Source organism: Equus asinus, chromosome 19, assembly GCF_041296235.1.
Source record: "Equus asinus isolate D_3611 breed Donkey chromosome 19, EquAss-T2T_v2, whole genome shotgun sequence".
NCBI classification, from domain to species: Eukaryota; Metazoa; Chordata; class Mammalia; order Perissodactyla; family Equidae; genus Equus; species Equus asinus.
The window spans coordinates 21,585,785-21,610,233 of record NC_091808.1 but is presented as its reverse complement, the minus strand read 5'-3'; the positions used below and the strand labels follow the sequence as shown (position 1 = coordinate 21,610,233).

The 24,449-nt window shown below is 53.7% G+C and overlaps 1 protein-coding gene across 1 annotated transcript; it reads right to left on the bottom strand.

Annotated features, from left to right (window-relative positions):
- Positions 1–1,143: 1,143 nt before the first annotated feature.
- IGFBP5 (insulin like growth factor binding protein 5) lies at positions 1,144–23,080 on the bottom strand. The gene is made up of 4 exons (XM_014852499.3): positions 21,262–23,080; positions 7,669–7,898; positions 6,898–7,017; positions 1,144–5,756 (listed from the first exon to the last, which is right to left on the bottom strand). The coding sequence occupies exons 1-4, from the start codon at positions 21,593–21,595 to the stop codon at positions 5,625–5,627; spliced, it is 816 nt and encodes a 271-aa protein (XP_014707985.1). The 5' UTR covers positions 21,596–23,080; the 3' UTR covers positions 1,144–5,624.
- Positions 23,081–24,449: the final 1,369 nt, after the last annotated feature.

The following is a 24,449-nucleotide window of genomic DNA, read 5'->3' as shown; positions in this document are numbered from 1 at the left end:
GGCTCCTAGTGCAGCTTGCACAGTCTCCATCGTTGCCTTCACTGCTAGGCACTTGCCAAGAGATCGCCGTCTACAGAGGTGTGCACGGGCCTCTTTGGGGGTCTGACTACCCTAAGGCCTTGAGGCAACTTGGTGCTGGGAGGTCTCAGGACAAAGTGTTCCAGGGAACCTTCCAAAGGACATGTGCCCAGTGATGGGCCAACCCCCTCCCCAGGCAGGGATGCTCCCAATTACTCCACTTGCCAAGTGACTCAGTTGGGGCAGGCCACTGGGGTTCGGGCGGGGCAGAGTGGAGATGCTGCCAACACTGTCTCCCTGCAGGAACCTGGGAGCCCCCTCAGGGTGCGGACAGGGGGATGTATAAAGGGCAGTGTGCCACTGTGGGATCCGCAAATGAAGGGGGACATGCAGACCAGGAGAAGGGCCTGAGGGAAGAACGGGCCGGGGAAGGAAGAGCAACAGGGCGATGGAGGCAGAAAGGAGGACAATGTAGGGACCACGATCTCGAAGCTGCTGGATGGTTGAAATTAGAGTCACTAGCCATTTCATAGCCTCCCTCTTTACGGGACAGAAACAGCAGTGGGGGCTGTGTGGGAGCGGGAGGTGGGAGATACCGCGGCCGGAGGTTCCCAGGAGTTAACAGCTTTCAAGGCACAGGAATAAGTGACTGAAGAACATTCTAGAAATGCCTTCCTTAAAGTCCTCTCCAAGGAGAAGAGACCCATCAAATTAAGCTCACTTTATTTAATAGCATGGGCTGAGATTAAATGATAATAATAAGAAAAACAGTGGCTGGGCCTGCTGTTTAAGAGCGTTCTATGCATTAAGTCACTGAGACAATTTTGAACGGATGGAGAAGGGGGCGCCCAAGCTCTGGATGGGAGGGCAGCCCTGGGTCCCCTCTGGAGGGAGCAGGCCCTCTCTCTTCCCCAGGGGGGCCTGGCCTGAGGACGCTCCTGTGTGCTCACTCGCCCTTTGCCTACCTTCCCTGGGCCCTCGGAGGAAGCTGAGGCAGGCTAACTGAACGCATAACTTTATTAAATAAAGGCTTTGTCGCGACAAAAGACAAAGATAAGGAGTACATAAATTATAAGTTGAATAAATAGCATACAGCAATCTTCACTTTTTTAATAAAACGTGAGATCCTCTGTTTTTTTATTTTTATTTTTATTTCCTTAGGTACAAAACGCTAAACAGGAGGCGAGCTCTTCCACATTCGGGTGATTTCTTTTTCCGCTTTTTTTCTTTTGTCCACAAACTGGTTTTGTTTGTTGGTTTATTTTTTTCATCCTTTTCACCAGTAAAGATTATGAGCATTTATTTATTTTTTTTTAAAAAGGTGAAAACGAAAAAGAGGAGAGAACAGAGCTATGGTATGTATGTGTGTAAAACTATAAAGAACTACAGTAATATGTGCTGTGGTTATTGCTGTTTCAAAAAAAAAAAAAAAACCAAAAACCGGTAGGTAACTCGGAATCTGAAGGAATCTTGTCTGACAACTGTCTATCCTGTGGGCTACTGTGTGGTGGTGGTGGCGGTGGTGGCGGTGGTGATGGTAGAGGAGGAAGATACAGGACTCAGGCTGGTGGCCAGGGACCCGAGAGGTGGGGTGCTGGGCGCGAGGCGGCTGGCCCTCCCCACCTTCCCTCTCCCCATCCAAAAGGAGTTAAAGAGAGGAGGCCAGAGTCTGTAGAAATGGCTAAACTATATACTCCATTTGAAAACCAAGACAGTATGTTTAAAAAAAGACACAAAAACCTAAGAGAAAAAAAAGTGGAGGAAAGTGCAAAATGAGTCTTGCACTTTAGTGGTTTTAAAAATAAAGACAGTCCCACGCCCAGGTTGCCGGCAGGTAACCCCTGTGCCCTGTCCCACCACTTCTGGAGACAGCCTCCTTTCTCTGGGAAGCCACATACATCCTCTCCGAGACCAGAGGGTTGCCCCTCCTTGGCCCACACCTCTCTGGAGTTCCCATCTGAGCTGGAACCCTCTCGGGGCTGAATGGATGGAAGCAGCCACACTGCCCCACCTGAGCAGGGCTTGCGGGTGTGTAGTAGCCCTGTGGCTGCTATGGAGCTAGGTGGTGGGAGAGGGGTGGTCCAGGCCCACCTCCCCAGAGGAGGTTGACTGTGTAGGGTTACCATGGAGACCACTGAGGTGGTGATGGGAAAATGGGCAAGGGGACAGGAGAGGGGACCACACAGGGCCTCCTGGACCTCCCGTCCTCTCCCATGTCGGGGTTTGAATGTCTCCAGGCCTGGCTGTCCAGGCCTGGCTGTCTGAGGAACTTTCGAGTCTCTTCCTTCCCAGATGCCCTGCTTTGCCTGGTGGGTAGGGCGGCTCTGGGGAAGGAGGATCAGTCCTGGCTAAGCCTCCCTCCATCACCTGGCAGCAGTGGGAATCTACAGGGATGTCTCCACTGCTGGAGTGAGGCGTGAGTCAAAAGGGGGATAGGAAGAGACCTCCTGTTGGGCTGGGGGAGCAACATTTAGACTTGAGGCCATGGAAAACCGGGAGCTTAAGGCCTCTGGGTGGGTGGGCAGTGGCCAACAGGCAGCCTGGAGTCAAGATGATCCCTGCTCAGGACTTCACAGCTGGCAGCACTTCACGCCTGCCTTTCTTCCCACCCAGCCCAAGGGAGGGGTGCCATCTTCCTCAATGACTCTCTCCCCTGGTCTCCCCACTCTAGGCTTAGGCCAGACCTCCCCTTTGGGAGGTTGTGTTGCTTCTGTCATGAAGGTCCAGCGTCCTATGGGGAGTGGCCAGCTGACCAGAATCACCCCCTATAAGCCTTGGAGACTCACAGGTTTGGGTTAGTTGGCATGAACTTTGGAAAGCTGAAGAGACTGGTGGAGTTAAACCAGGCTATAATCCCTCACCTGATGGCTGACAGCAAAGAGCCGATGTGAGGCGCAGAGGCCCAGCAAAGTCCAGTAAACAGCGTGGGGGAGAAGAGATAGCCCCTCTCAGGAACCAGGTCCAGGCCTTGGGAAGGGTGGGGTGGGGGATGCAATTCCTGGCTCAGTCTTTTCTTATGGAGAATGGCTCCCCAGTATCCACTCGGCAGATCCCAGTTAGACGAGTGCTCAAGATCCAGAGAAAGAACGGCAGAAGGAAGATGAAGTGGGAAAGGTTTACGATACTGGCCTGAGATGTAGAAACGAGAGTCGGGGGCTCGGGGACAGTTGCACAGAGAGATGGGGCATGCTGACACAGCAGGCCAAGTAAGTCCTCAGGGCTGCCATCCCCATCGGGCCCTTTGTCCTATGAAGATTGACCGCTCTCCCATCCCCACCAGCTGTGTTGTTCAGGGGAGCGGGAGACGTCCCCCACGTTCCACGGCTGCGAGTTCTCCACTAGCTGAAATCTATGTGCTTCTTTGCTGTCTCTCTTCACTGCCCCAAGTTTCTTGTTGGTGGTGGTCTCCATGGTGTCATGCCATCAGGAAAGAGGGGAGACAGCTGTATTCACAGGGAGAAGGGGGCTCCTTTGTCAGTGTCCGAGCCTCCTTTCCTGGCAGGCCATCTCCAGCCTCAGGGGATAGCCCCAAGGCCACCCATTTAAGGAAAACAGTGGAAAGTGGGATTTTTCTTGGTTCAGCATCTGGCTGCCAAATGACAGCACCCCCAAAGCCTCCATTCCCTGCTGGTCCTGGGCCTTTCTCCATCCTCCACCCCAGGGAGGGGCTGCCAGGACTGGCCAGAGTGGACGAAGAGCTTGAGAGACCCTCTGGCCTCAGTCCCTTGTTGCAGGGTGAAAGTGGGCATGTGAGCACATAGTCTTGTCCCTTCCAAAGCATGCCCAGTCTCTACTGATCCTCACTCCTGTCCAGCCGCTAAAGTCTAGGACCCACCTCAAGTTACTTGCCTTCCCTGGCTCAAGGCCTGGATTAAGTTCATTTCTCCATTACAACCTGCTCCCCCATTTTCCTCTCTCCTTCCTCGTGATTCCAGAGGGCTCACAGAGAGGGGAGCCGGGGAAGTTCCTCCTGGCTTTGTCTCCTTTCTGTTGCTTTACTGCAAAACTAGAAGGGAGCAGTCCGCCCCCTGATCCTGCAGCCCACTGACCCTCACTCCATCTGCTCTGGCCTGAACAATCACTTTTACTGTTTCCCTGTATTTAAAGCCTTTTCGCCTCCATCTCCTGCTTTGCCATCTCTCATTTCGGTCTCTCTCCTGCTCTGCCAGCATGAAGACTGAGAGAGGCTTTCAAAATGCAGGCTCTGTCCAGATGAAATGGAAAGGCTGGGCAGGACCAGCGGGTCAAACCTGCACCTTGGGCTCGTTTGGTGTGGGGTCCAGGGACGGTGACTTCTGGAGGGTCTGAAGGCTCAAAGGGGATGCGCTGGGGAGCACGGTGGGTGCTCCGTTGAGTGCTCTCGTCTACCTGGCACAGGGGTTCACATGAACACACGTGCACAAGGGAAGTCATGAAAAACCCAACCTGTGTCCCACAGACGGCTGAGGGCAGCAAATCTGGTGCCCGGGGTTGTGTTAGAAGAATATGGGTTTTCCTGGTTTGCCCGGAATGAGGAAGCTCCTCAACGCCCCCATAGGAACTACTTTGAAAAGTTAATGCAAACCTTTGAAAGAAAGGGAGGAAGGAAGGAAACAAAGAGAAAGAGAATAGATTTATATGCCTATACGTGACTATATGGAGCCTTGTAGATAAATACAAGCCCACGTTTTTTTTTCAGCCTATCCTCCCCCCAGAGGGTGTGCTGCTGCGAATTGAATGCAATGAGGTGCTGAAACCACACGCTTCGTTCTGCACGTAGTTTAGCTCCCCGGAAGAACCAGTCTTTCCACTGTTGGAGTGTGTGTTGATTTCTAAGTCTGCAGGGGTGTGCTATATGCACACATACTTCATATGGATGTACCCGCCTCGGAGAACCTGTCTGTCTCATATCACTCACTTATTAATTTGTTTTGTTTTGAGAGGGATGGAATGCGTTTTTGTTTTTATAAATTTGGGGGAGAGAGAATGCTCTGCTGGGGTGGCAGGATGGGAAGGACAGGGCTGGAGCCATACAGCTGCTGGCTGGAGGAGGAGACAGACCCGGGAGAGGCACCGACACCTTCGTCTTTTCCTTGCTCCCCCTGTGACCCATCCAAACTGGGAAAACGCTAGGTGTGTCATCGAACGTCACATGTTGGGCCATCTTGTTTCCCCATCTCGGGCCAGGCTGGACAGCAAGGTGGAGCCATCCACGGCCCAGTGCACCTGCCTTCTCACCCATTTTCCTCTTCTCCTTTTCCAACTCTGTCTTTCCCTGTCTGTTACGCATATGCTTACCTCTCTCTCCCTCTCCCGCTCCCTCTCTCTCTCTCTCTCTTTCTCTCTCTCATTCTTCCTCTCTTCCCTTCCCCGTTCATTCAACTTGCCTCGAAAAGAAAACCATTTTGGGGGGTGTCTCCTTAGCTTTCTGAATCTCCATTGTTGCCATTTTCCAAGTTGAGACCTTGTAGAGATTCCGAGGTCCTCCGTTTCCTCAAATAGATAGATATATGTATTCTTTTCCCTTACATGAGATGAAATGAGTGGCGTCCTGGGGTGGAGGGAGGCGCTGGCTGGAGTTGGGGCTGGGGTGGGATGGGGCGAGGGAAAGACGGGGAGGGGAGGCGTCACTCCACGTTGCTGCTATCGAAGGTGTGGCACTGGAAGTCCCCGTCGACGTACTCCATGCCGGGCAGCTTCATCCCGTACTTGTCCACGCACCAGCAGATGCCACGCTTGCGGCCGCGGGAAGGCTTGCACTGGGGTGGGGGGAGCGACAGGCGGTGAGGGCAGCTGTACCCCAGGATCCGCTCCTGCCTGGCCTTTATCTTCCCCACCCGGGACCAACTCTTGCCCCCAGAGAGTTGAGGGGCTGTACCCAACCCTGGGGGTCTGGCGTCCCCTCTGCATGGAGAGGGCCCTGGGGAAAATGCTAATTTGGGCAGTCTGCCCTCGGTGGGCTCCTACACCTCTTTTTTATGTCACCCATTCAGGGTCCTCCACCTTGGTATTCTCCAGAAAGCTACAGGATCTGATGATGATAATAATAATAATGATGATGATGATGATGATGATGCCAGGAGGCATAACTTGTACAGCTTTACCATGCACAAGACACTACATCACACTTGTATATGGCAGGAGCTGATCAGGTGCTTTACAAGGATTGTCCCATTATTCCTCACAGTCGTGTGAGATCACAGGTACAATTCTGCATTTGACGTGAGAAACCGGAGGCAGAGACATTGACTAACTGAGGAAAGAGAGCACACTGCTAGTATGTGCAGAACCAAGAGCTGACCCAAGGCCACCTGGCTCTTGACCCCTGACTTAGATGAGGTCCCTGTGGAGCAGCAGGGACACCGGGAGGGGACTTGATAGAAACGCCACCTTCTCAGGGTCCACCCTGACCGAACACTCGGATGCGCTTGGGTGGGCCTGCAGCCAGTGTCTGAGCCAGGCCTTGGGATTCTGGTGCCCTGGGAGGTCTGAGAACCACTGCCTGAGGGCCTGGTCCCACTGCCACAGGCTGAGTCTCACTGGGTGACCAGCCATGGGGGTCCCCAAAGGGTAGGTGGGCTGTGAACGGGACACAAAATGATTCCAGGTGGCACGCGGTAAAAATACGTTCTAAAGTCTTATGTGTGCAATATTTATGTGTGTGTGCATCAGAAAATAACACATCAACATGCGATGGGAGAGTGACACAAAGTTTCCTTTTAAAACGAATTCATGAAAACAAGGTGAATCATTAAATCCAGATGGTGGTACGAGCTTGGTTATTGGAGGGTCAGGAAACACTACTGCCAATGCCAGAGATCCTGGGCATTTAGAGGTAGAGGTTTTCTGGCAAGGGCATCCCAGGGGCCCTCCGGGCTTGCGGGCAGGGGCCGGGCATACCTGCTTTCTCTTGTAGAATCCCTTGCGGTCGCAGTTGGGCAGGTACACGGCTCGGGGCACCATGCGTGGGCTGGCTTTGAGCTCCTGCAGCGAAGCCTCCATGTGTCGGCGGCAGGGGCCCTGTGTGTGGACGGGGGCATGAGAGGCGTGGCAGGTCTCAAGTGGAAACCACCTGCGTGCAGGACGCGTGGCCTAGGGGGCGGGGGCTAAACTGTCTGCGGGGAAAGTGGCCACTTTTTGTTGCAATACTTGCTACCAAAGGTCCTTCCTCCCTCTCACCCATCATGCACCCTGGATGTAGAAAGGGTGCAGAACCTGCATTTGACCAGGTACGAAGGCGTGTTACCCCATTTGTCTTCCAGGCCACCCACCCTCAGCTCCTCCATTCTGCTGAGTAATTAAGTGCAGAGGTGGCTGTCTGGGGATGCTCTGGAGGATGTTCCGTCTCTGGCGAGGTGAGGACACAGCTTCAGGGCGTACACACACCTGGCGTGTGCTCGCTCTGGTGGGCTGGCACCTTCCTTGAGCACTGCCTCTCCTTTCCAGCCAGATAAGTCCTGGCTCCTGATAACTGCCAGCTCTGAGAATTCTCCTGAACCCCAAGCTGAGCTGCCATGGTCAGTGGTAGGTCCATTCCTAGGTCTAGCCTAAGCACCTCCAGCTGCCACGAATGGTCATGTAGAGGCAGGGAAAGGTCAAAAGTCGGGGTCGGGGCAGAGTCTGCCCAGTGTGGATGCAGAAGGAGATGGGGAGAGAATCCTCAGGACTCACCTGCTCAGACTCCTGTCTCATCTCCGGCGCAGAAATGACCCGGGGGTGGGCAGTGTTCTCGGCTCCTCCCACGAACTTGGACTGGGTCAGCTTCTTCCTGCGATCCTTCTTCACCGCCTCGGCCTTCAGCTCGGAGATGCGGGTGTGCTTGGGCCGGAAGACCTTGGGGGAGTAGGTGTCCTCTGCCATCTCGGAGGTGGTCGGCTCCTCGTGTTCCCTGGAGTCTCTGTCTGCGGGGGGCAAGGAGGGAGGATGCAGATCAGCCTTTGGGGGCTGAGACCCCACCGTGCAGGGCTCCAGGCTGGGAGGTTTGGGTGAGGAGACCGGGTTTCCACCCTCCTGGGGCTGACCGGATGGGGGGAAAGCAGAGAAGGAAGGCAGAAGAGCGAACGCTCATGTAAGTGGTGGGAAGTTGCCGACACATGACCAGAGTCCAGAAGAGCGAGTCGAGTCTAGGAAGCCTTCATGGAGTGGGAGGGTCTTGAAAAAGGAGGGAGAGGACATTCTGGGGGCTGTAAGGGGGCATGGAGGAGGGGCCCATGGGAGAGCTCACGCTGTGGTAAGGGGCTTGCTTGCTAGGGGGCTGGCTATGTGGATGAGGCAGTGGCTGCAGGTGGGGCTGCCATGTCAGAACACAACCTACAGTTCCAGGCTGTTGGAGGAAAACAGGGGACAGCCACGCAGGGACAAGAAAGGCCTCTTGTGAGGTATTTGTGCCTTCAGAACTGCTGCAGTTGAGATATATTAGGACTTGGGAAACCAGGGGCAGGAGGGTCCTGGGGGTCTGGACTAGCAGGGTGGTGGGGGCCACCATGAAGGGCAGGAGGAGGACAGAGCCAGAAATGTGGGGCCTAGCGGGGAGCAGTGCTGGTGGGCGAGGGGACACTGAACCCTGAGGCTTGGCTCCCTGCTCTGGCCCAGAGCCGGCTCTGTGCTCTGGGCCCTGGGAGGCTGGGACATAACCCAGCTCCAGGCCAAGAGAGGCCGACAGCTGGCTGGGGCAGGCGCAGTTATATATAGGAGTGACATGGTGACAGTCTATACTTAGCTGACTTATGACCTTTAAAGAAGTAGGACTTTGTTCATTTATTTGTTGATCTGTTCATTCTACCCTCCTGGCCTTTTCTTGGTCCACAGATCTCCATTCAATTGTTATTTCACAGGCGCCCTGCCAGCCTCGGCAGACCCAGAGTGCAGTGGTCTTGGGTTGCTTTTCCCAGGTGACGAGGGTGTGGCCAGGATGCCCACATGAGACCAAGGACAGGGCAGTGCAGTGGGGGCAGGGAGGCCCTTGTCTATATTGCCCTCTTTCCTTTTCAAATTCTAGAAAAAGGACATAGGGCTTTGGGACGACCCCATATGACTCAAAACGGGTGAAGGAAAATCTGTTCTCCGTCCGTTCCCGCAATCTAGGCTACCCAGGAGCCGTGATGGCAAGGTGTCGGGGACGGAAAACAGAAGGAGAGCATTCCACGGAGGTGGGGATGAGAGAGGCAGGGAGAGAGCAGCTCGGGAGCAGATACTGTTCTGTGTCCCAAGCAGGAGCTCTCATCTCAGCCCAGGGGAAGCTCGCTGTGTGCCAAGGGAGGCACTGGGAGACCTGGCCTCACCCTGTCGGGGCGGCAGGTGGCAGGAAGCGCACGAGCACCTGTCTGTCTCGCGGCTGGGGATTTGTCAAATTTAACTGAATAGGGATCTGATCATTAAGGGCCTGGGAGGGAAGCTCCCTGGCCTGCAGTGTTCTGGGTGGTCAGGTGATATAGGAATGTAACCACAGGCCAGGAAGAGAAGAGGTCCCCGGAGAGGAGATGATGGGCAGAAAGCAAATAGCACAGCCGCACGCAGGATTTCCCTGCACCCAGTTCAGCAGCAGACTTGCCAGCCCCCACCTTTAGCAGCCCACTCCACTCCCCTGCCGCCGGGTCTGGACTCAGGGCCTGACTCCACTCTGCCAAACCTGCTGTGCTGACTAATCCACACAGTGACGTGCCTGGGGGCTGGGATGTAGCCTTCTAGACCATATTAGCTAAAGGAGTGATGTTTCCGGGCAAATCAAATTTTCTTGGTTGTGGGATGAGCTAGAATTGGGGTGGGATGCAGGGAGGAGCCAAGCTGGTTTGGGGAGCTCTGTAAAAATTGAAAGGCTAGGGCTCTGTTGTCTAGTAACTAGGGCCCAAACCTGAGGCTCAGGACTGGGGGAGGAGGGGTGAGGAGAGGAAAAGCTAACTATGGCTGCTGGGCCCATCTTACTGAGTGACTTGGGACACTTCACTCCACCTCTCTGGGTGTCACCAAGCATTCTAATCCTCAAAAAGCAGGTGACTAGAAGGGTAGAGCAGACGGCAAGAGAAGGTTGGCACTGAGAAGCTGGGAGCATTTTGGGGGGGCATGGCCACACCCCTTCCCAATCAAGATTGTAACCAGATGACGTGAGGGGGGGAGGGCGAGAGGGCTGGGTGCTGACCAGGGCACGGGAGAAGGATGAGCAGCTCCCTCAGGGGCATCTGTGGAGCTGGCCTCCAGGAATCACCTCTTCAAGGGGAGAGCCCAGGACGCCGCCCACCCCGGCGGCTGGCTGTACCAGCTCCTGGGATCCTTCCAGTATACCATCTAGTCCATGCCCGTGTCCAAGCCGAAATGAGTACCTACGCCATCCCAGGGGAACTCGTCCTAGTTCTTAAATACATCTGGGATGCACGTGCCACCCATCCTCTCTGTCCCTTTGGTCAGAGGGTGTCATTTCACCTCTCTCTGGCCTTGGTGGACATGGAAGCTTGGTGGCTCCTGGCCCGCCGTGTACGAACAGCTCTTCTCAAGACTCTTCACTTTTGAGGACTTTTTCTAAGAGCGCTGTGGGCCACCCTTAACCTTGAGTCTCCCTTCTGGGAAGAGGATGGGGATGTCAACAATGGTTCGATAGACTTTGGGGCAAATTTATGTGACCTCTCTTAGTGTCTTCTCTGAAAGTGTTGGGGCCAAGCAGTGATACTCCTGGAAGACGGAGTGCAGATCCCTGTATCTTCTTTAAGGAACTCAAACACATTCGCAAGCCCTCTCCCCTTCCCCCAGCCTCACCTCGCCGGGACTTCAGGCACATTGTCCCTAGTTTGCTGGTTCTTTGGCTGCTTCTGAAGGGCAGGCTTAAAGTTTTGATGTGTCTCCTAGGTTTTGGAGCCACTTAACCCCATGGGACCTGTTACTTAGGTAGCAGGGGAGTCGAGTGTCAAAGACACTAATCAGGGTCTTGTGGCACCTGTGGGCTCCAGAGACACAGCGGAAACGTGGAGCGGAGCCAGGGCAGAGCCACGAAGATTAAAGGGCTGGAAAGGAAGAGGGGAGCTGGATGCCAGCGCCAGCTAGCCCTGTGCAGCTGCTTTGAGGCCGAGTCATAAATAGGCTTTCAGTTCTGGAAAGGTTTAAGTTTTAGATAAGACAAGAAGGCACAAGCAGCCTGGCAGCTCCTGAGCTATTTCGTCAAGAGGCAATGGGCCGGGGCTGCAGAAGGGCTTCAGGCGGGATATAAGGGAGGACTTCCTGGTGAAGCTGCCCCGCACGTGAACAGCAATGGAGGGAGATTAGCGCAGTGGGTTCTAGAAGCTGTTGGACAAACAGGTCAATACCTCCATACGGCCAGTAGAGGGCAGGGGAGACTGATGGCCACACAACATGTCCCCGGTACTTATTTCTAGGGACTGTAAGCCATTTCAGAGTCTGGAATTTGTGTGCCTCTCTCACTACTTCTCTGACAACCATCCAAACCCTCTCCTTCCCTCTGTGTGTCTGCAGCATGCAGAGGGAGAGAGATGGACAAGTGAGGACTGGAAAGGACCCATGCGAGGGGGACGGTGGAGGAGGCAGATGTGGCAGCTGGAGGGGAAGGGGCGAGGCTTATCTGCACATAACTCCCTGCTGTTTCTTTAATCTGCAACTGAAAAATGATCAGGGTTAGAAAAGAAACCCACCGGAGCCTTCCTTCCTTCCTGTCTCTAGGCATCACTTTGAAAGGATTCTGCAGAGGATGGGAAATGTGTGCTGCTCAGTACTGTTCCCTCCTCTGGGAAGCTGGGGAGGCAGAGTCCTTTAATTTCCTGTGATCTTATCCAATGACCAAGGAAGTGAGGGCTATGATATTGTCCTGATATTTACCTTTGTGGTAGGCTCTGATTCTGTTCTGACTTCTACCCTAGTCCCGTCAGCCAGCTCAGACCCTCCTTCATTCATATGGTGCTGCCTGTTCACACTGGTGCGGCAACATGCACCGAGACGCATGTGGGAACACAGGCCCTCCCTGTGACAACATGAACACCTGCTGAGGACCACGCCATTCTGCAAACACAGAGCGGCTCTGGGTGCAGGCTTGGCTGCTGTGGACCCAGAGCATCCTCAGGTGGGTAGTGCTGTTCACAGCACAGGTGCACAGTGCGCTTTCCCTGCCTGAGCCCCCACTGTCTCCACCCCTCCCTCTTGCCGCTGCTGTCCTCTCATAGGGGAGGATGGTTTAGCAACAGAACCAGGCACTTTCTCATCCCACCCTGTTCCCAGGTCACAGTGACTGGACGGGTCCAGTTGGGGACCTGCTGTTCCCTGCAAGCCATCCTTCCATTTGGAGCCCTTGATCACACCCTGGCCCCATTCACAGCCTGGGTCCAGGCTGGTGCTAGCCTCCCACTCTGTCTTGACTTCATAATCAAACTTAAGAGAAACCTGAGGTGGCCTTGATATTGGGATTTACTTCCGGAAACTGAGGTGTACTTGGAATTCACAGCTCAGGGAGGAGGCAGGGCTTTGCCAGGCCACCTGGACCTGGAGAGAGGAAAGTCTCCTTTTCCAGTCAGAAAACAGGATGGGTTTGCCCCGTGTCTCCTCTACAAGGAATGAAGAGGGGAGCCGGGTTTCCTCTGGCTCTCCTTCTGGCTCCCTCTGTGGAATTTAAACAGTCAACGTTTTGAGGGAAGAGCTGTGTTGTCATTTCCTCTCCAGTGTGTAGTATTCAATAAATAATCTTTAAATGGAGAGATGCATGGATCTGCTCAAGAGACAGAGAGAAGTGGGTCTCGAAGCATTTCTGTCACATAAGCTGGGGCATGTTAGACCTCAGGATGCCCTGAGAGGTCATTCCACTCATGCCCTGACTTCAAGCATAATAACTGCCCAGAGGGAGCAAGGAGGCAGGAGGAGGAGGCTGCAGGGGTGGGAGAGAAGTAGGCGTCCCCAGGATTTCCTGGGTTTCTTTGGCCTAAGGCTGCACTGTCCAGTACAGTAGCTACTAGCCACATGGGGCCATTTAAACTAATAAATATGAAATCAAATTATAAATTCAGCTCCTCAGTGGCTCTAGGTACATTTCAAGTGCTCCAGAGCCACTGTGGCTAGTGGCTACTGTGTTGGACAACACAGATATAGAATATTTCTATCATCGCAGAAAATTCTACTGGACAGCACTGGTTGAGGACGCTGATTCATATCTGGGTGTGCCTAGGTGCTCAGTGCCCCCTCCCCACCTTGCCGTTTCCTAGCCAGCCTGCAGCCTCCTGCTCTTCGCTACATGAGGCTTATGGGAGAATGATGGATCAGCAGCTCCCTATTTAAAAACCCTGAGACGTCTCAGTCTCCCGGAGTCTGACGGGCTCCCAGCTGTGGATGCCAAACGACTCCGTCACACTGTGTGTGGGTGCCTTTGCAAGGAGAGAGGGGACGGGGCTGCAGGGAGGGGCTGTGGAGCCTGCCCGGGGAGCTGCAACGTCCCTCCTCCCACTGCTCCATCCCTGACCAGTGACTGCCTTGCCCCAGTCTCTCTTGGAAGACACTGTTTTCTTTTCCTCTGTGGTCAGTAACAGACGTGCATGTTCTGGGCTCTTTTTAACCTGAATTATGGGCTGAGAAGGAAAGGAGTCTGACTTTCCAAGAGGAAAACAAACTCAAACAACCATCAGCTGAAGGAACAGTGGCAAGAAGGGAGGCGTTGCAAGAAGACACTGGAGGGGAGTCTTGCTGACTAGGGGTGAGTGGCAGAGGCGGGGAGCAGATTCAGAGTCAATGACTGGATGCTGAGGGCAATAGGCTTACCCCACGGAGCTCCATCACAGCCCTGAGCCCATTTCAGGCCAGGAGAACTAATGTGGGCAGGTGCGCTAAACCAAAAGGCAAAGTCAGCCGGCGCAGGCATGTAACATCTCTATCCTGAGCAGAGAAGTAAAGATGCCATATGGCCAAACGGGCAACCATTCCGAATCGGGAGCCAGACTCTTCACCTTTACCCCTCAGTCACCCTTCCTGGAGGAAGGTGGGGCTGCTACCACTGGTTCAATAAACCTCGGCGCAGAGTTACACGGACCTCTCCTAATCTCTTCCTCCCTCTCTTTGCTTTGGTTTTCTCCTCTGAGTTATGGGGAGGATGATGCCAGCCCCTTCTCCACAGGGTCATCATGAGGATTACGAGAGTTGATGTGTGCTAATTAACTCTCAGCACAGGTCTCTGCTGCCTCTGACTTCCCTAGTTCCAATCGCCAACTCAAAATCTGGTGACAGGTGTCTACTTTCAGAGCACAAGGTCTGAGGCTCCCGGGACTGCAGACAGGTCTGCTGGAAAGCGATGGCTCTCCGTGTCTCCAGGAGGCTGGCTGCCACAACTAGTCCCCACTTAGAGAGCTCCCCCCCCCCCCCCCCCGGGAGTTCCTCCCTGTGTAATCCCCTTCCTTCACGCTGCATTACGGCACCAGCTCTCCCTCCCAAAAGGTGGGGAGAGAAAAGGCGGAGATGTGGCAGGTAAGAAGTTGTGATGCTTCCCTGGAATGAAAGGTGGGGGTCCCGCTCTCACATCTCCCACTGTCCAGGGACCAGAGGTAAAGAAGGGTCTCCCTCATTTTTTTTTCCTGGGGAAATTAGGATTCAGGGCACATTTCTTCATCCCTGGGAGGCAGCTGGTGATAAATTTACCCATAAGAAAGACACACTTTGCACAACTCCCAAGATGAGTATTTCCAGTCTGTCTAGGGCTGGGGAAGGTGGAGCATGCTCAGTAGAAACGTCTCTATCTGTTCCCCGTACACACCCCAAACCAGGAGGTAATGGAGGGGCCAGGTGAGGAGCAGCCTCTGAATAGAGGAAGGGGAACTGAGGAGGGGGAGGACGCCCCTGGCTGTTTCTCTGGCCTGGCAACACTTCCACTTGTGGTTCATCACAGCCCATTCAGAATATGATGCCTAGGAGCTGCATTCCCCGCAAAGTCCTGCAAAACCAGAAGGGGGCAGCAGGGAGCACACGGCTGGAACTTCTGCTTTTCTTCCCCCCCCCCCCCCCCCCCCCCCCCAGGTCCCCTTAAGAAGAGAGACTTGCCAGGGGTCAAACAGGGGAGCTGTGTCCTGCCTGGCTATCAAGGCTCAGACATGTTTTCCTTTTCGACTCTTTGTGGACAGGAGAGAGTGGAGACAGATTCACTTCTCAGGTTCTCAGGTGAGGGAGGGCTCGCTTGTGGCCACTAGCCACGTGTGGCTACTGATGCTTGAAATGAGGCTAGTGGAACTAAATTTTAAAATTCATTTCATTTAAATTAATTTAAATTTAAAACGATTTTTGAGTATGTTTGGAAAAACTGGGTATACGAATTTACTTTTCAACTGTAAATTTTATGAAACCTAGAAATCCAGACCAGGTACTTCCAATGAAAATTTAGGGTCTGAATTGAGATGTGCTGTAAGTGTAAAATACACATCAGATTTCAAGATTTAATACGGAAGAAAGTAAAATATCTCATTATAATTATTTTGAGTATATGTTGAAATGGTAATATTTTGACTATGTTGAATGAAAATATATGATTAGAATTAATTTCACCAGGTTCTTTTTCTATCTTTTTCAAAAATGTGGCAACCCAAAAACTTGAAGTTACACAGGTGGCCTGTAGTCTATTTCAACCGGTCAGTGCTGCTTTAAAGGGTCTGGAGGGACCGTCGTTGTCGCTGGGGTGACAGAGGCACTGCGGTTCTGATGGTGCAATGTAAGTGGTTCAGGACACCCGGAGCCCACACAGAACATCTTTGCAAACCAGCAGAGGGCCTATGAGGCTGGGTTTCGAGAGCAAACTCAGTCTGGGCCTTGCTCAGGACTTGGCAAGGGGATGAGCCAGATCTGATGGTTTAGGCTGAAGGATCAAAAGGAAGATAACTCATCTACTTTAAAACTCCCCGAGAGCTCACCTGGCAGGTCTACCCTATTGGGAAGAGGGACTTATCTTAGCAGCCTCCTTCTTGAGCATCCCCCAGGTGAGGATGTATTAGGAAGGCTTCAGGCATTCCTTAGACCAACTGAAATCCCCAGGCCCCTCGCCTCTCCTCCAGAGAGATCTCCCACATACCTGCATATGTTCAAAAACCAGGCGGCCCTCTTGTTCTCTTCCTTATCAACTTCTGTGGTTTTCTCTCTTTTCTCCTGATGCAGAAATCCCCCAACCATTCCCTCATCCCACCCTACCCAACCTGAGCTCAGATCCCTCTCCCTTGCCGGGCTTCATGAAAGGCCTGTGTGGTGGAGGCTGGTTGCCATGGGAACAGGCCACTTCTGTGCGTGTTGTCCTTAGAGATGTCGGACCACTGCACAGCCGAGGGCCAGAGAGGGCCTGCCTGCCTTCCCACATCAGGAGAGCCCCCTGTCATTCAGGAAATGAGGTTTGGCACAGGGACCTGAGGTCCGGGCTGAACACTGCCTCTTTCCACTCTCCTTGCCCCATCCCTCTGCTATCCCAAACCACTGGCCTAGCCAGCCTTGTTTGCAAGACTGTGTAGAAAAAGGGACAGAATAGAATGTGCCTGTAAATAAGCGGGGTGTTGCATTCTCCATTTTGGGGACACTTCATTCCCCTAGAATGGAGCACTCCCAAGTTCTGAGCTTTTCCTCCATCTTTACAACCCTCACCATGGGAGGGTGGCATTGGGCAGTGTCTGCTGAAGGCCTCACTGCAGGTTAGGCGAGGCCCCAGCCAGAGCCCTAGTGAGAGGGACACAAGCCAGGAGCAGCGGATGGAGTCCAAGGACCAGAGAGGAAGAGCTGGGTTCTAGCCCCGGTTCTGCCGCTAACCCTGTGACTAATTTCGGGCAAGTGACTTGCATTCTGCGTATCAGAGTCCACATCTGTAAGATGAAGGCCTCGATGGCAAGGATGGCCGGGGGCTCCCTCCAGCTTTAGCATCTTCGGCCAGCACCCAGACAACTACTGGAAAGATGCTAGGACCGGGCTAAGCTGGGCGGCCAGGCAGGAAAGGCCACTTCACCTATCATACAGGTTTCCAGTCATTCCTCTGGATTTATACCAAAAAACCCTGACATCATAACAAATCAGAGAAAGAAATGAAACTGGAGACAAAAGTGGGGGGTTCTCCGGATATGGAGGAGAGAGGAGGAGAAGCCTAGAACTGGCTTCCTTGTTTATTTGCTTATTGATTTTTGCAACTACGTAATACATCTTAGCGTTTTGGAAAACATATCCAGATTGCAATTTAAGGCTGGCCTCTGGGGACTGCAACTTTTGGACCAACTGTAGCAAAAATACAAAATGAAAACTTAAACAAAACCCTCCACACTGCCTCCTTGTCTCTCCCAGCAACCCTTCTCCCGCCCTCATTGGTACCTGGTCCGTTTATAGCGTTCTTCCAGTTTCTGGACGCAGTGGGTCTGGAGTTGGTGATCCCGTCTCCAAAGTTTTATTTTCCACACATTAAGTAACTCAGAGTTGCAAAGGAATTGCTCAGGTACAAAGTAAAAACTTTAGACAAAAATCACCTTCCTTTCCCTCTAGCATCCCCCCCCCCCCCGGCCCCCCTTAAGAGGACCAGGGTTTCTGCTGGGATTCCTGCTCCCATGCCCTATGCTGTAACCCCCACGGTGATCTCTGGCTCCTAGGTCAGCCCGGTCCTCCCTCTGCAGCTGCAAATCCACCTGCCTGCTCAAATCCAACCCCAGCCCCAGGACTAACTCGAGCGGCACTGACTTAAAACTCAAGCCCTCAGGGGATGCCTTGGTAGGGGGGAGGGGGGAGCGGGAGGGAGGGGGGAGCGGGAGGGAGGGATAAGAAAGAGTGAAAAAGAAACGGAAAGAAAATGAGGTCTCACTGTGGCCAGCTGTGCTTGCACTTCCAGTCTGAGCTGACACAGCAGAAGGGTGGGGGGAGGACGGCAAGAAAGCTCAAGTTAAAAGCAGCATCTCTAGCCGTCCCAACTCCCATTTTGGTTGGCTCAGGGCGCAGCCAGCCTCTCAAAGACTCGTTTCAAAGGGAGGGGGCGCGCGCGGGTGGGAAAGCCATCTGGCTCCTTCAGTTTTCCATGGTCTTGTTCAACCCAGACACAAATTTGGCCAATAAACCTAACTCTGGAACTTGACTTCAACATGGCATTTGGACCAGGCGTGGCGTGGATGCCAGGCTGACGGAAGCCAAACCCCTCCAAGAAGCAAAGGCTGAATTCATTTTTATTGAGGGATTTTTTTTTCTTTCCCAGAAGCATACTTTCTGTCCTTCTTTCTCTATTTCTCAGCGACGGAACTGAAACCCAGAAAGCGCTTCTTCCTGCATCCCAAATTCAATGGCTCACAGGCACAGGAGAGATCACCCAGACCCGGGCAAGTATGCGCGCCGCCCTCCCGCCCAAGAAGCCACAAGGCTCCTTTGCCAAACAATGCCCAGGGCAGAGCCCGGTCCTTCCTCGACTCGACCCAGCTCACCGATATTTATTGAACTGGGTCCAATAAATAACTCCCGTCTCCCGCCTTCCTCCAGCCTCGCACACACTGCCCTGTGTTTCTGTATTTATCTTCGCCCCTGAACTCGCCCAAATGAAATGCACGGCGCGGCGCGCTCCCGCGCCGGGCTCGCGGGCGGACTCCCGGTTGCTCAGCAGCGCGCGCAGCAAAACGCCAGGCTCCGCCCGCCCGCCCGCTCTTCCTCCAGCAGCTCTGGCCGCCCGCCGCCGCGCTCTGCTCAGCTCCCCATTTCAGATTCTAGAAAGGCACTTTTTTTTTGCTTAAAAATATCTATCTACCTACATATCTATCTATCTATCTCTTTATAGACATACGTGTTAAAAGATACGTGTATATATATATATATACATGTATACGTATATCATCTATATCTGTATTTGTATGTATATGACAATCGCGAGAGGGAGGGCAAATGCAAGTTCGCCCTGCTGACTTTGGTAGGGGGCATAGAGGATGTTGCGGAGCAGGAATTTTGGCCAAAGGAGCTAAAACGCTCCTTCCTTTCTCTGTTCATTTTCCTCTCTGCACCATGTCCAACTTTTTGGGGACCCACCCAACGGTTTTCGAGCTTAGAGAGGCTCCAGCCAGGAGCGCCCACTCCCATCCCGTCGGTCCAGGAGGAAGGCGTCAGCTCCAGCCACCGGTGGAGCGCAGCCATCCCGCGACTGCGGTCGGTCAGGCACCTGCCTAAGGCGGGGTGGAGTCGGTGAGAAGAGCTGGAGCGGGGTGGGGGCGGGGCAGGGAGGCTGCTATGTGTTGGCTCAGAGGCTCCTTGAAGGTGGGGGTTGAGGAAGAGGCTGCAGAGAAGTCTAAAGGGCATCTTACTTGGGGCAAAAAGCCGGCGTGTGTGTGTGTGTGTGTATGTGTGTAGCGGGTTGAACTGGAAAGTTGGATGCGCCAATTTGCTCTCTCAGCAATTGCGCGCGCGCGTGCGCCCTGTGAGCACTCCCTCCACACCAACCGCATCACAGCAACCACACACTTGGGCAAATAAAATTGGGGCCAGAGTGCGGCTGAGTGATACCGTGCATACTTTCGATGTGACCAGATTGTCACCCAGAGCGCTCCCTTCCAAGCCAGGAAATCGATTCATACCTTTTTACCCTGGTGCTAAGCTTTCCCAAATCCACATCCCCCGAGATGAAGGCGGGCGGGACTGCCTTTGACAAGTGGCTCTTAATAAAAATAACTCCACAAGCCGGCCTCTGGGGCCTCCGGGGCCTGCACGTTGCCCTCTGTCCCTATTTTGCAGGCTGCAATCCGGAGAGCGACTACCTCTTGCAAAGCTGGAGGGGCGGCCGCCAGCGACAGGGAAAACCTGCAGGAATTGCGGGGATCCAGGTGGAATCCGGAAAAACTCTCCTGCCTCTTCTCAAGTGCCAGCGCACTCCTTTCCTACATTATAGAGTCTGGTTTGCAGTTAGGAAAACTCATGTTGGGGTGCTTGTAATGGAAGGGGATAGGAGGGAGGGAGGGCATTGTCCCAGCAAGAAACCACACAGAATGAACATTATTTAGCCAACCCTTTGGGAGAGGATCAATCACCAGGCTGACGTCTCAGAATCCAGACTTTAGTGCATAGTCCATTAAAACTTTAAAAAAAAAATTTAAGATTAAGTAACTCCGAGAAGAAACCCAGTCTGAAGGGGGCAGAACTGTTCTGAGTGAGCAGGTAGCTCGGTCAACCTTTTAAACCCCAGACTCTCGGCACCGAGAATTTGGGGGCGGGGCAACCTGGGGGCGGGGCAATCTGGGGGCGGGGCTACTTGGAGGCTGAGGGGAGGCTCCGGGTGCGTGGCTTTTCCGTCTCCGCCCCCTGGGTTTTGCATTCTGTGTTTCCAGGGCCCTCCTTGCGTTTACGCCACACCCACTTGTGGTCTGGTTTGAGAGATTGGGGTGGGGGTGGGGATTAGCACTGGCGGAGAAATGATGTCTGAATTTCACATCCCTTCTTGCCTCCCAACCCTATATCCACCTTTCTTCCTAAGTGAAATCTGAATTGGGGCGGGGAAAAAGAAATTAGATTCAGTCACGAACACCCAGCACCGGATCACCAAACCCCTCCTTCTATCCCTTCCCCCATGACCCCTCTCCCCACAGCCCCCGCCCCCGCCAAGCGTACCTCAAGTAGTCTTTCCCTTCATGGGAGGAAAAAGGTATTTTGCCTTTTAATACGTTTTACCATCTACCACAATCAATCATACTAAGTCAAGAGCACTGGGTGTGCACGCGGGAGGGGCGTCAAAGCCCCCACCCAAAAGGCGTGAGCTCCCAAGGGTGCGTGCGTGCGTGTGCGTGCGTGTGTATGTCGGAGCAGACGGATACAAACGTCAGGAGGGACTGGTAGGGGGCAGGGGCTGGGAAGGACGAAGGTGGACTGAGCACGGAAGGCTGGTCACGCCTCTCCAAGTCCCCAGTTAAAGCAATATTTTAACAAAAGAGATTTTTTTCAAGTTCAGGGAAAAAAGGTATTGGGTGGGTGGGGAGCGGTGGAGGAGGGGGTTGATAATGTAACATGCACCCTTCCAGACCAGAGACTGAGTACCTGGGTATTTGGACCTTAAGACCGAGTAGGAGCTGAGAGTCTGTATTCAGGCGAGGGGGAGGGGTGCGGTGGAGTAAGGTGGGGGCAGGGGCGAGGAGAAGGAACGAAAACCGCGAGAGGCTTGGCTAGACAGCAGCCCAGGGCAGCTGGATGAGCCAGGGCTCCAGTTCTGAGGGGCAAGGACCCTCCCCGCCCTCCTCCCGGGCTGCACCCCCGCTCTAAGCCACTTGCTGGACACAGCCTGTCCCGTGTCCCCCGCCCGTGCGCCGTGTAACCGCCTGGCACACTGAGTGCGCTCACCGATCTTGGCTTGCTCGCGGTAGCTCTTTTCGTTGAGGCAAACCCCGCGGCCGTGCAGCAGGGCGTGCAGCGGCTTCTCCTCGTCCTGCCGGGGGAGGCAGCGCAGCCCCTGGGCGCAACGCTCCGTGTAGACGCCGCACGACTGCCCCTCGGCCAGGGCGCAAGTCATGCAGCAGCCACAGCCCGGCTCCTTGACCAGCTCGCAGCCCAGGGGGCTCGGGGGGCACATGGAGAGGGCTTTCTCGTCGCAGGGCTCGCAGTGCACGAAGGAGCCCAGGCTCTGGGCTGGCCCCGCAAAGGCGGCCAGCAGCAGGAGGACCGCGGTGAGCACCATCTTCTCCGAGTCTCCCCCGTTACCTTGGGGCGGGGCAGGAGAGCGAGAGTGCAGGGAGAAAGGGGCCAAGAGGGCGCCCGGGGAAATTTCTTGTTAAAAAAAATTTCTGGCAGGTAGAGCAGGTGCCCTCCCCCAGACAATGGCAAAATGTGGGGAGAGACGGAGGGCTGCGGTGCCTGCAAGCAAGCCCCAACTGCAAGGATTAAAGACTTGCAACAGGTTGGGGGGAAAAGAGCAGCGCCAGGTGCACGCGGAGGGAGTGGAGGCTGGAGAGACAAGCCCTCAAGCCGGAGCTGGTCAGAACTGCAGAGGGGAAAAAGCCAAAAATTGTTCACCTCAAAGCAACCACCGGAATAATGAGCTCGGAGGCTGTGGAGGAGAAGGGGGTGGGGGGAGAAAAATGGATTTGTTTTCAAAAATTTTGTTTAAGATCTAAAGTACACCCTGCTCCTTTCTAACCCTCAGCTGCCAGCGGCGCGCGGCTGCCGCGGAACAGGTAAGAGGCGGCGGCTGCAGCCGCGAGGGTGGGGGAGAATGTCGAAATCGAGAAATTAAAAAAAAAAAAAGCCCCGAATCCAAAATTCTAACACCTCTTTGCTCCCACTCTGCCACCACCTATTCGAGATTCGTAGGTTCTGCGTGAAGCCCGGAGAAGGGTGCAAACGGAGGAGGGGGTTATTAAAAGGAGCAGAAAAAAGGAAAAACCCCACACCGCTTTGCAGCTCTTTCCTAGCTCTTTTCCCCGGCAGAAGTTTCCAAAGAGACTACGGGCTCCGGTCGAGCAGGCGCTTTTAAATAGACGGCCCCTGGCTGCCAGCCAGTTTGTAGCTGCAATTTGAGCTCCCCAACACCCAACCCAGGCAAGGATGCCAAGGAGCTTTGCAGTACAAACTCACACGGGGTGGGGGTGGGGAGAGGCCTTCGAGACACACGGGGGGCTCCCCTTTGCTCCCTGAACCGCGCCCCCCTCCGCCGGAATGTAAGAAAGGGGCTGGGGGGAGGGGTTGAGGTGGGGGGCGCAATTGGAAGAGAGAGTTCTTCGGAGCACACTGGGCACAATGAGGAGTAACTCGGTCTCCCCCTCCCTCCCACCCCTTAACTAGCCAAAGCCCAGGCTGGAGGGAGAAGCTGTTCTTATTAGCCACCTGGATATACCCAGTGCCCAAGAAATTCTTCCCAAACTTTGAGAAAGAGCTGTCTGCTAGGGTCTAGGTTAGTGTGTAAGGGTGTGTGTGTGTGTGTGTGTGCGCAGATGCATGTGTTCGGGGGCAAAGTGTTAGTATAGGATGGCCAGCAATGGGTGATGAGCTGAATTAAAAAGAAAGAAAAAAAGAAAAACTGGATTTTTCCTCCAAAAGCCTGGGGAAGGGGATTTAATCAAGGGTGTTTCTGTTGCTGGTGGAATGGCTGTCTTTGGTCATATGGGCAAGAAGTGGCCACTTTCCTTCAGCTACGGCATTGCCCAAGGAAGCTGTGTGTGTGTGTGTGTGTGTGTGTGATCTGTGCTATGTACTTGCAGGCAGGGACAGTCACACGGCAGCACTTTAGGAGCAGTGGGTTACAGAGACTGGCACTTTGGAGGAAATGCTAGGTCTGAAAATCTTGCCTGGCAGCTCAACATGTCCCGAGGGGTGGTTTTCAGACCAAGGAAGGCAGAATGGAATGATACTTTCCCTCCGTGTTCTTTTAAAGGGGCATTTCCATTGCTAGGGCCACTTCTTTGGAGGGGATGGGTGACGGGCCAGAGGGGCCCCTTGTTATAAGGTTAACTGGCACACACACGGAGGCACATCCTGGGAATAGGAGCTGACAGGGCCATGGGGCTTGCTCTGAAGTGATTGTGACCAGGAGCATTCTTGTCCCATTTGAAACCTCAGATGATCCTTTCAGACACCGTGGACTCCTTCCCTTAGTGAAATAAATGAAAGAGAGTAAGGCTTAAGGTAGCTGGTGGTTTTATTGTTTTCTGAAATGGACAGGGATGGGCTGTGGACTTCATAACCAGGTGGGAGAGAAATGACGATTCGTTGCCACCCCATTTGGGAGAAGGTGGGAGGACTGTGACCCCTTTTACATCTCCCTTCCTCCCTTTGGAAGTGCTCTGACTTTCCTTTGGAGAAGGGGCTGCATTTCATGAAGTTTGCCACTAGACTGCACCCTTATCTATGATAAGAATTCTTTCCCCAGGGCTGCTTCTAAGCAAATAGTTATTTCTCTTGCTGGTTTGGTTCAGGAGTGTCTCCTCCTTGTTGTTAACATCCTGAGATCCTGATTTCTCTTCTCACTTATCTATTTGCTGAAAGGCACATTTGAAAACAAGGCCAAAGTTTGAAGTTGTGCCTTTTTGTCTGTATTGCAGGGGGGGTTTTAGATGTTGGCTGGGAGAATGAGGAGGAGCTCTGTGTACCGATTAAAAAAAAGACAGCCACGCCTGTTCCATTGCTTCTCCCCTCTGTGGGGGCTTCGTAAGGTAGAGGGAAAATTAATATTCAAAAACTGGGTTGCAAGGTCTGAGGAGCGAGGGAGATGGTGTGTTATTTTCCCTTTTGTGTCAAGTTCAGACTAGACAAGTGGCCGAATGGCGTGCGCTGTGTGTTCCGCCCCTGCGCCTATTTCTGCACCGTGCACCGCTGGCTCCAGCCGTGCTGGTAGCATTTCAGATGAATGGGGAAATTGTGGTGCTCCTTCCAGAGAAACATGAGTTGCCTGGTCCCAGCCACCCTCTATTCTGAGAGAGACGACCTCCAGTGACACGTCTTTTTGTCTAGCCGACTTCCAGTGGCTGGAAAATAAAATGTGTGAGGACAGGTATGGGGAAGAGGAGGGTGATTCATCGAGAAGACAGAAAGGGTAG

Coding starts and splice junctions, on each gene's coding strand:
- IGFBP5 (XM_014852499.3), bottom strand. CDS start 21,595: ATGGTGCTCACCGCGGTCCTCCTGCTGCTGGCCGCCTTTGCGGGGCCA. Junction 7,899..21,261: donor CCGCGAGCAAGCCAAGATCG/GTGAGCGCACTC, acceptor TGCCCCCCGCAG/ACAGAGACTCCAGGGAACAC. Junction 5,757..6,897: donor GATTCTACAAGAGAAAGCAG/GTATGCCCGGCC, acceptor CCCCCACCCCAG/TGCAAGCCTTCCCGCGGCCG.